This window comes from Perissodus microlepis, chromosome 12 (assembly GCF_051167445.1).
Source record: "Perissodus microlepis isolate ML-2025 ecotype Zambia chromosome 12, ASM5116744v1, whole genome shotgun sequence".
Lineage (NCBI taxonomy): Eukaryota > Metazoa > Chordata > Actinopteri > Cichliformes > Cichlidae > Perissodus > Perissodus microlepis.
The window spans coordinates 30,530,909-30,542,428 of NC_140472.1; the positions used below are offsets into that span (position 1 = coordinate 30,530,909).

The window sequence follows — 11,520 nt, forward strand, 5'->3', positions numbered from 1 at the left end:
ATCCATCTAAAAAAGCTGAAAAAAGGCCAAAAAAAATTTATTTTTTTTAAAAAGCACAAGTTTATGCTTTACCAGCAATCTTACATCTTGCCTTTTTTTCTTCTTGATTATGTATAAACCTAATGGAGGAAGACCTGTGTGAAGTTTCATGTAGAAACCATAAAAGCTAGGTATGGATGAGTTCGATTTCTCATGTTGACTGCCATCAGCTCTTCAAATGTGACTCATGCCTAATCTGCAAAAAGTCTATTAAACTAGTATATAGATAACGTGATGAAAGACTGAAAGTTTAATTTGGTCCCCAGCACAGCGGGTGGAGAAAAAATATATAAATTTCATAAAATGGCACAATACAGAGACAAGATGCGATGCAAAAAGTTTTTTAATGCGGCAATTACACTACAAGGAGAGCAGTCAAAAATAAGAAGAAGACGTTTTTTTTAAACAAGCATACATACGACTCCAAAGCAGAACAGATAAATAATTTATATTTAAATGATCGGTTCCATTTCCCCCTTAAAATTTTACTTTTTTTACAGAAATAATGGATTCACCTACCAGTGAACGATTTTATGAACTATTAAATCATCTGCAAAATTAGGTCATGCTAATATAAACTATTTAGAACTCCATCTATCACAGATGGATACAGGCCGGCTGTAATAAAAGGAGACTGAATATTATCCTGTTCAGATGTTCTGTTAATGAGAAATAGGGTGCTTCTGTAATTTATTAGGCTACACATTAACTCTTACATGTGTATATACATTATGGAAATACATCTGTATTATTGGGTAGAGGGGTTGATTCAGACACTGATAAGCTGGGGGAATAGTTCATTAGCAAACATGTCATCCCAGGCGCTCTCTGCACACAGGGGGGACGACATGTCGCTGAAAGGGGAAGGGGAACCTTCATATCCGGAGTCGCTGTAGGTGTCCGCCAGGCAGGCTTCTTTCTCCAGGCTGTTGAGGGCAGGAGAGGAGGGTCCAGAGAAAAGCTCAACTGCCTGACTCTGACTATTACATGCAGGGATGACCACTTCCTGTGGTTCATCTTTGACGCAGATGGTCTCCTCCTCCACCATGACCTCAGTAACGGGGAAGGCTACCTCGTCATTCTTCTCATTTGTGCCGCTCTCCAAGTCGGTGTGCTGCCCACTGCTCACTTCCTCCACTGGCTTTGTATAGATGTGGTCAAAGTGAATCAGTTCATTAAGGGTCTCCAGCTTAACTGATGTGGGCCCCATAGTTGGAGATGGGGTGGTAGGTACTGGCTCACCCCCTCCGAGCAACAGGACCTGCGGCTCCTGGCAGTCTGGTTCACAAGACTTGAGAAATAACTCTGGGTCAAGGATGTCCAGAATGCCCAGCAGCAAATCAGACTAGGGAGAGAAAGAAAGGGGGTATAAGTTTTCGTTCTGAATTGTTGTGGAGCTTAGGTGGAAATCTTAAGACCCACACTTTAGCAGGGACTCACCTCATTGTCTGAAGAGTCAGGACTATCTGTATCCATTGGGAAGTCTTCAGATTTAGGGACTGCTGGGCCTGCACCTGCTGCGGAGGCACACGTAGCCTGAGTGCTGCGGACTCAGAAGACCCGATCCCCAAATCTGCATCGTTCCCGGTGGACAACATAACCTGAACCTTCAAGAAAAAAGATTTTAAAAGAATTAATACAATTTTCCAATCCCTGCAATCCAGCCCACACCACTTCCCCTCTCAGCTCTCCATTCTTTTCTACCTTCTCTTTTGAGTCAAGAGTGTCCAATCCAAGTCTTTGTCTCAGTTCCTCATTTTCTGTGAGCAGGCCATTTGTTTTTTCCCGAAGTAGCCTGTTTTCAATGTGAAGTTTCTGATTCTGCAGGAGGAAACAGATGTCTGTCAATGAAACCTGCAACAGTTTCAGGAACTAAAGCGTGAAGTATCACATGAAATGGCACAAACGGTAAAAAAAAAAAAAAAAAAAATTGCTTTGCATTTCTTCATACTAAGACATACATTTGATGCAATTACAAATTAATGCTATGGCTATAATGCATAACAGTGTATACCTCCAGCTCCAACTCTAGGACTTGTTGCTCCAGCTCCCCCATTTTTGCCTTTTTTCTGTCTCTGGCTGTCTGAGCTGCCACTCTGTTCTTGAGTTTCCTGGAAAAAAAAAGGAAGGAGTGGGGGAAAAATTAGTTTCCACGATGCTGACTAAGCCCTCTGACATGACTTTGAGTTCACAGTACTGCGCAATCACCGGCCATGTTCCTGCCACGCAGGCAAAGCATGATATCAATGTCCTGCTCTGTAACAGCAGAGCCGGGCGGGTCCACCAACATTTAAATCCCTCACATACTTTTGACCAGCTAGCTGAAAGTGCAGCGCAGATACGATAACGTTTATGATATTTAACAGCTTCACATGACAGTTGTTATAGTGCTTAGATAACCTATTTACACCGCTAGTCACACAGCATTTGAGCTTGCATTTATATTTTCTTGGCATTTGAACTAAACCGTAAACATAGCACCTATTGTCTTGCTAGGGGATCGATATCTTTGGGTGTGTCTCTGTCTTAATTTCTTGAACAATGGCCCCATTTACGCTTTAGAAATAAGTAATTACACACAGATATAATTATAGATAAGGGTTTATTTTTGAACAAACCTGCGAAGCGCTTTCTCTTCAGGACTCAAATGTGTGAGTCTCTGTCTTTTTCGCACCGGCGGCCCTGCAGAAGTGTTGGAGTCTGAATCCGACGACACTTGGCTGGCCGTTGACGGTAAAACGACAGAGATGGGGCGGCTGAGGGCCGTCTGTGAGCCGGATTGCTTCCCTGATATGAGAAGGACTTTGTGGGCTCCTCCAGCCCCAGCTGCTACAACCACCATGTTGATGTATCCTGTTGTGTTGCTGTCTGAACTCAGAAATTACCGGGTGTCCGTATTAAAGTCAGTAGAAACCTTTAGGTTTCCCTGTTGACCCAATCCCCGACAATTCTCAAATGCCTAAAGAAAATGGGCTGTGTCTGCGATCTTTTCTAACATCGTGGTGAAACCCGATAGGCTTTCAGCTGCTCTGACGCAATCAGCTTGAAGCTTGTGATTGGTCGCAATGCTGATGTAAGTTTGCACATAAAGTGTTTCACTCTGTTTGCAAAGTAAAATTGAGTTCCCTGTAATTTCCAGTCAAGCCTTATTGTCACATAATGTCTGAGTTTTCAGTCCGTTATTTTTGCCTGCTTGCATGGGACTTTTTATCAAGTCCACATTAATATATTTTAAACATATAGTAGTCTCACTCGTGGATCTCCAAGGCTTATTTTGGCATAGATGGACCCAGCCTTATTTCCATTGTGTGTGCAGCATTTACAAGCTTTCTGTTCAGCAAAGTCTAAAAGTTACCAGCTACTATATTAGTCTGAAAGGCATGAATGTTTTTTTAATTAAACATTTATTTTTACCTTCCAGCTATCTGGGTAAGTTGTGCTGGATAGAAAAGTTTCCTCATTCTTTTCTTTTCTAAAGGATTCTAATGAAGCAACAAGCTTTACAAGGCCTTCCCTGAAATACATTTCCTTTTTCCTGGACTGGTGGACTGATTAGCTTATTATTTTGTCTGTGAAATAGTTCCTGTCAACAGACATTTGTATATCTTTTAGAAATTAATTTAAACAGTATTTTTTTTAGCTATATTTTATTACCTGCATGTGATGTCTTGCAGAATTTAAAACTGAATTAGTCAGGCAACATAAATCTTGATCCAGTGCCAAAAAGCCAACGCTTTTTGAAAACAAAACAAAACGAGAGGTGTTAACGGGTGAGGCAGCAGTGAAAGATAATAATTTATAGGACTAGGCGTAGCTTATAACCTGGTAGACTTTGTCTACCTGCGTTCAACCACAGTAAAATTTCTGAGATGGCTTAGTGCCAACAAATACTCATGCACGGTTTCAAATGAAGCTGCCACCCAAAAGTAAACAGGCCACAGTCAGAAAGAGAAAAGACATCAATCGACTTCACAAGTACACACTCTTCCTCAAACTTCTATTTGTCCTCAAACAGGAATTCACATTTTTGCAGTAACTGGCCACCATTATTGTTTACAGCTTGTAGCCCTTTGCGCCTACAGTTTGTCACCTCAGCAGGAGTAACTGCAACAGCTAGAGCAAACAGTGGCCTGTTTGCGAAGCTTTACAGGCGCTACAGAATCAGCATGTGAGAAAGTGAGAGCCTCGGTTTATGATCAATTGAAGAAAGGAAACAGGATTTAAAAACAGGATGTGCTGTATTTCCAGATATAAACATAATAGGTCAAAGCAAACAGGAAAAAATGTGTGAGCGTTCCTCTAAATTCCCCAAATGTAAGTTTCTTTATGTCAAGAAAGTAGGCAGCAATACAGCAGTTCATATCATACACTAGCCTTTAGCTCTAGAAGGAAACTGTTATTTCTGACTTGGGGATGTCCCATCACACTTATATACAAGTGTCGCATTGGCCATCAGTGAAACGACCTTCTATATTTGCAGCATGTAGCTGTCAAGTTAATGCTGGAGGGGAAGGGAGGTTTAATAACTGCTAAGGGAGTTTCCTTACTGTGTGTCGTACTTTACTCTCACTACATTCTGTTCTCGGTGGATATCTGTCATCAGTAAGTGTAAGAAAATGTCCAGCGTGTCAGTTAACATTCAAATGCCACTTGGAATTGTTCTGCTGAGCATTTTAAATGCAAATGATGCCTTCAGTCTGCAGTATTTCCCTGCATTTCATAATAGAATATCCCAGTGAATCCCACCACAGATTTAGACTATACAACAGAGTATGGTAAGTACCTCATGAAAATCCTCTTAATACATGATTTGCTTACATGGGTGTAACAACACAATGCAAGCACAAACAATTAAGACTCAACAAACACAATTTGAGACGAGGAGATTAAAGAGTCTTAAAATGTGAAGGTCACTGCTGACCAAGTGGATAAAAAGAATGTAAAGTGTACTTCGAGAATGCAGGAAAAGGGGTCTTGCAGAGCATCCTGAATTCTTATGTCATTAAAAAACAACTGCTTCGGTGAAATCTCCCTGTTTTCTTTTTTTATTAAGCCACTGGAATAGCTCTGTACATTGTTTAAAATGGGAAAACTAGGCAGGGTTTGTCTAGTGATTTAATATATGGTTCAGAATTTTGAAGTCTGGACATATTTCTAAAGTATTATAATTTCCTAAATCCTCATTTTTCCAAGATGTTAGTATTTTGGGGTTCAAGTTACATCACAGAGCCTGAGGAGAGCATCCTGACGGGAAACATCTTAACCTGGTTCAGGAACAGCACCATGCAGGACAGACGAGCTCTACAGAGGGTTGTGCGGTCAGCTGAGCGCACCATCCGCTCCGAGCTCCCTGACCTGCACTCAATCTACAGCAGACGGTGCTGGACCAAGGCCAGGAAGATCGTGAAGGACCTCAGCCATCCCAACAACAGACTGTTCTCTCTGTTGAGGTCAGGAAAGCGATTCCGCTCCCTGAAGACCAACACAGAGAGACTGAGGAGGAGCTTCTTCCCGCAGGCAATACGGTCTCTCAATCACACCACCACATAGTACTGACCCACACATATGGTTCTTACACACACACTGAACATTCTGGACATTGTTTTCACTTCATCACTTAAATCACTTTAAGCATATTTGCACTGCACAAGACACTTACAAATGTGGATTGCACAACATGGACATTATATTTCTTCATTTCCATTTAATACTTGTACAGCTGCTGTTATTGTGTATATATATATATATATTTATATTTCTTCATACATTCTTATATATTTCTATACTGTGTATTGTGTATTTTGTTGTACAGTTATTTTATTTTCAACTTTAATTTATATATTTTATCTTATTCTTTCCCAGTTAAATTTACCCTTCATTCTAATTTGTGTTGTACAGTTATTTCATTTTTAACTTTAATTTTTATATTGAATTTTATTTTATTCCTTCCTAGTTAAATTTACCCTTTTTAATTTTCATATTTATTTCCTATCTTATTCATAGCCTTTTCATTTTTCTTTAGGTCACGAGCAGTTGTGTAAGCATTTCACTGCATATCGTACTGTGTATGACTGTGTATGTGACAAATAAAATTTGAATTTGAGATCTGTAAAGTTTCAAGAAGGAGTTATGAGCCAAACAAAAGCCCTCTCTGATATGAATAAAAGCGTGATTGTTTGCACCTGGCTTTAATGCGTCGCCACCTGAGATTCACTGTTAGAGTAACAATAGTAGGCTCTATACATCAGTCAGCACACCATCACATGGAGTCTGCATTTACATTGTATTAGCATAAGAAGGCAGCACCGCTATCAGCAAGGCTATAACATCTGACAAACACATTCTTCCTCTTACAAATAAGAAGTAAATATCCTAAGCAATAAAAGACACCCTCCCTCAGTGCAGTTCATTCACGAGTTTTGGTTCCGCAACTGTCTTATGACTGTTGTATTGCTCACTAAACAAGCCTTGCATAAATAATGCTCTATTAGACACAAATGACCCCACTATACGTGTGCTGCACTTGCTTTGGGTGTGATTTACTATTAACCCTTCAAGTGCTGATGCCAAACTTGTCAATGCTTAGAAATGGTAGTATTTTCTGATTTTTTTTTTTATTCTTGTTCACCGATGGTGGAAATATGTCATCTGGTTTTTTAAAACAGTGTTAACAACATATTTAATGTTAGTTTATATACTGTGTTTATTTGCTCATAAAAAACGTTTTATTGTAGGACTGAGTATTAAAGTTGTATTATAGTCCTGACCTACTTTAGTTTTCTGAGAGAAATTAATCTTCATTGGAAAGAAGAAGAATTGTTTGAATCTGCTGCAGAGCACGCAAGCTTGTGAAGAAATGTCAGGTTTGTTAAGTGAAACGTTCCATTGTTTTAGGTTCTAATAATGTGTTAAAGTGTTGAGAAACTATATTCTAAGTGTTAGCACAACTCTAACTGACTGACATTATTGGCTGCTTTAAATCATTGGTTACACAACCAGGATTCAGATAATCTTCCTTGGAGGCCCGGAGAGGGACCGTGTGCAGAGTTAAACCTATGTATAGTCCGCCTGGTCGCTAGATTCGGCTCAGCCAGTACTTAAACACAAACACAAATGCAAACAGTGATAGACTCACAAACTCAGAAGTGGGGATCCTCCCTGGAGTTCAGTGTTGGAGTCTGTGATTAAGGTGGGCGGATCCACAAAACCACAGTTTAAAATGAAAGAATCCCAAAATCATCAAAAAGCCTTTCAGGGTGTATGAATCACATCTATTTCTTCCAGATGGAGACATACTGTAACTGTGATGCAAGATATAATCAGGCCTTTTAAATTAAAGCTGCAGCCTGCTGTATCCACACTGTTGTGCCAAAGGAGGACATACTTACTATTCTGTTTGAGTACACTGTGGTATGTCAACCACCCACAACTTGCATGTTTGCCTCTGTGCTCTTCACTTGGCCAAATCTCTTCCAAGAAAGAAGAAAGAAAATGACAGTGAATAAGCTTGATTTGAATTACTACTGAAATAATAAGTTTAAAGTGAAGCAAATATGTTCTTCCTTTTATAACCTACCCATGGATTTGATACTGGTTATGTAACTCTTATGCTAGTAAAGAGGTAATTAAAGTAATTACATTTTATGCCGCCTACATTTCATCTACGTGTGAAGTTAAATATTTTGTGTGTTTCCATGAATGTGAATTTAGCAGGTGGGCCATTATGCTCTCCAAAATGACTGGAATTGATCACTATTGAAATAACTTTATAACTTCGATTTGATGGCTAGTCTGGCGATCTGTATTGTTGACTCTGAAGACAGGCAAAATGAAGAAATGTGCATGCCAGCTTTAAATAACTACTGCTCGTGGCTTCGTTTGCTGTCAGCTGCACCACTTCTATCCTACCCTGCACTCCACATCGTTTTTTCTTCATTACAATCTTAATTAAAAACAATATTACTAGATTAAAGCATGTGTCAGCACTCATGATTCAATTAAGAACAAAATACTAATACGTGTTTAATTAGAGGCTGTTATCAACTTAGCATCAGTTGTTTTTCTTTTCCAGGAAAGGTCTGGTCTGTACAGTGAAGGCTAAGCATGCAGAGTAAACAGCAACACCCGTGTGTGCTCATCAGAGCGGCTGCTCTTGTAAATGGTGGTGGTATGGGGCAAAGCCGAGGTGAACAATAGAGGTGAGTGGGGTTACACCCTGGGATCACAGCCAGCTGCAGAGGGAGGTGGGTCAATGTGTCTGCAAATACCTCCTTCCCACTGCACATCTCGCTCCCTGTCCACACCCACCAGGGTGTTTGTCTGGCCTGGAGGTTTCCCACACCCTCCATCTCTTGCTCTCATCTCCTCTTTCTCTGTGTTTTTTCTCCTGTCTGTTTCTCTTCTTAAATAAACAGGATGCTAAAGGGCCATTAGACTAATAAATCAGGAGGGGTATAGGGCTCACACAAATGCACTCTTTATTAGGACGCAAGCTATAAAATTCCAGGATCTGGTGAAGTTTAAAACAGTGCAAATAATATATAAGGTAAGGAAAGGGATGCTCCCAATCGAAATAAGTAAATGGTTCTTAGAAAGAGAAGGGAGGTATAATTTTAGAGGGAAGTGGAATTTAAAATTACAAAGAGTAAGAACAATATTGAAAAGGATGTCTATTTCAATAGCGGGGGTTAAATTCTGGAATGAGTTAAAAGAAGAAATAAAGGTCAGTAGTGATATAAACCAGTTTAAAATAAAACTCAAAAAAGAAATATTAAATAAGTATAAGAATGAAGAAAATGCAATTAACCCAAGACAGCAGTCAAACTCATGTTTATTTTCTTCTGCAAATTAGCAAATCTAAATATCGTTTTAGTTGAACATGTGAAAATATTTTTTTGAGATGTTATGTTCTAAGTTGAAGGCATTGTATACGTTTTTGTTGTTCAAATTTAGATGATGAGGATGTAAACCTGAGGGGGTAGGGCTAAATAAGTATATACTTCTGCCTACTCCTTTTCAAACAACTGCATGGAATGATTTTATGAAACGTTGGTGAATGTATATGTTTGAAATAAAAAAGAACTGAACTGAACTGAACTAAATATTTATTTAGCATGCATTTTTTTCATATCTTTTTACATCGAGGTGTTATTTTAACTTCATCTTTTCGCAACACTTAGGTCTGTGTTGGCGAGAAAGCTTTTGCAACTCTGCTAATGCAGAACTGTTGACTCACTGCAGGGTTATTCTGCTTCTACACTAATGCTGCACTAACACATCATCCAGCAGCTCATTCAGTCCTTTGAGACAGTAAAGTTACTAGCAGGTGGTTGTGCATCTGAGTTCACGTACCTATTTGCTGGCCTGTCTACAGATAAGGCTTATAAAACTTTGCATATGTGACAGTTAAGACTAGAGGGAAACTACAAGTTTTGAGCAGTACACACATGGCCTCACCTTTGGTTCAAAGAAACCATGTTTCCCTTTGATGCATCACAAGTTGGGGTTTTTTGCATTGAAGAATTAGGAGATATCACAGGAAACAGTGAAACTGAATGCATCTTCTATCATTTTTTCCTAAATCCAGCATGTAACCTTGTTGCTATATAATTGTCTTAGAGTCTCTGGGAACACTTTGTTCACCCAGATAAGCCATGCTTTGTTAGTACAGAGGCTGACATAGCGATCTTTTTGTTTGATGGGCCACATTTACTCTGGTCTCATTGTACTGCCAAACAGACGACAACAACAACACTTTTGCCAGTAACAACACAGTAATGTTCAGATACAGAAGAAGAAGATCTTGCAGGAACCTCATGATAACCTGAAAACACCCCTTTTGGAGGCGTTAATATATGGAGTTATAGTGCTCTGTTGCTGTGCAGCCACCTCAGCTGTTATTATGTTTAAGAACAAGATTAAATGGTTTTGCACTTGTGGTTGAAATCAATTTCCTGACCATTTATGTGTCAGCTGAAGTATCTTAAGTCCCCTGAAGACTGTTGTACAATTAAACTGACAACAATGTGCTAACTTACTTCACCAAAGAGACATAAAGTAGAGCGAATGAAATTAGAGTGCCACATAAAGTAGATTAGAAGGAAAAACTATTACAAATTCCTTATATGTATACATTCAGCACTAACATGCATGAGTCAGTCTGTACTTGGACAGATCTGATGGATTGGCTCCACTATGATGCAACCCAGAAGCAAGAACGAAAACGTCTGTCCTCAACATGATGAAATCTGTCTTAATCTTGCATTAATCATAACCTACACCATTGGTCATGACTGTCACTTCCTCTCTGCCTAGTCAGATATGTGTGTTGCACACATCCTATAGTGGCACTGTTTTTAAGGAGTAATATTCATTTTTATATAACATGTCACACTAATACCCCGGCTGAAGTTTGCTCATGGAGAAGTCATGTGTGCTACTGCCCCCTGGTGTTTGTAACAGTACATTGCAACCATCTTTGAGTTGAGCTATTTTCAATGGAAGGCGGAAAAAAACGTTTGAAAGTAGCTACATCTTTATTTTATAATCCCATCTCTTTTTTGTCTCTGGTGTTTCATTCAGCCAGAGGGAAGAGACAAACCAGTTCAATTCAATTCCTCATAAGAGATTTTTTAAAAATACCTGTGTCTAATCTCCATGTGAAACAGTTAAGCTGTTCTTACCCCAGTTCTGCGTGTATTACTACAATTTTCTGGTGCATTTGTTACTTCTAGGATGGGCTATGGTAATTCCTTATTTTTATTTTCTGAAAGCTCCCTCAAAATCTCCAGTTGATCCAAAATGTTGCAGATAGAGTACTAGCAAACTTGAGACTCTGCCTGAATACCTTGTCCTTATTATCCCCATCCCCATCACATTAGAGATCACATGGTATATTATACCGACTGAGCAATTTGCTAGAGTTTCCAAAAATACAATGGGAACTAGAATCTTCAGCCACAAGGCTCCTTTCCTGTGAAATCAGCTCCAAGCATGGATTCGGGGGAGAGACAGCCTCTTTACATTTAAGGGTACATTTAGGTTTCAGACTTTTCTTTTTGAAAACGATTATTATTTGATTTGGATCAGGTGATCTTGAGCCATCCCTGCTACAGGTCCAGGCTACTGGGGAAGCTCCCATGATGCAATGACCTCTTCTCTTTTTCACTCCCCGTGTGTTCATATGCCACTACTGTAAGTAATCTAAACAACTCTCTCTCTCTCTCTCTTTTTATTGGTCATTGGTCTCTTTCTCCTCACATTCAAAACCTGTCACTACAGATGGCTGCCCCTACCCAAACCTGGTTCTGTTGGAGCACTGTACCGTCACCAAGAACTTTCTAACAGGGAATTCTTGCATTTGTCTCTAACACAGTATTACCTTACCTACGTAAGGGAAACTAACCTAAATGCCACTTAGTGTTTCTTTAGTGACACAATCCACATAGGAGATTATTATACTCCCAAGGCAACACAATTAAT

The 11,520-nt window shown here is 39.4% G+C and overlaps 1 protein-coding gene across 1 annotated transcript; it reads right to left on the minus strand.

Moving 5' to 3' along the window:
* Positions 1 to 1,093: 1,093 nt before the first annotated feature.
* On the minus strand, positions 1,094 to 3,020 carry xbp1 (X-box binding protein 1). The gene is made up of 5 exons (XM_084946714.1): positions 2,658 to 3,020; positions 2,054 to 2,150; positions 1,744 to 1,860; positions 1,480 to 1,646; positions 1,094 to 1,384 (listed from the first exon to the last, which is right to left on the minus strand). Exons 1-5 carry the CDS (start codon positions 2,879 to 2,881, stop codon positions 1,207 to 1,209), a joined length of 783 nt encoding a protein of 260 aa, XP_084802840.1. The 5' UTR covers positions 2,882 to 3,020; the 3' UTR covers positions 1,094 to 1,206.
* Positions 3,021 to 11,520: the final 8,500 nt, after the last annotated feature.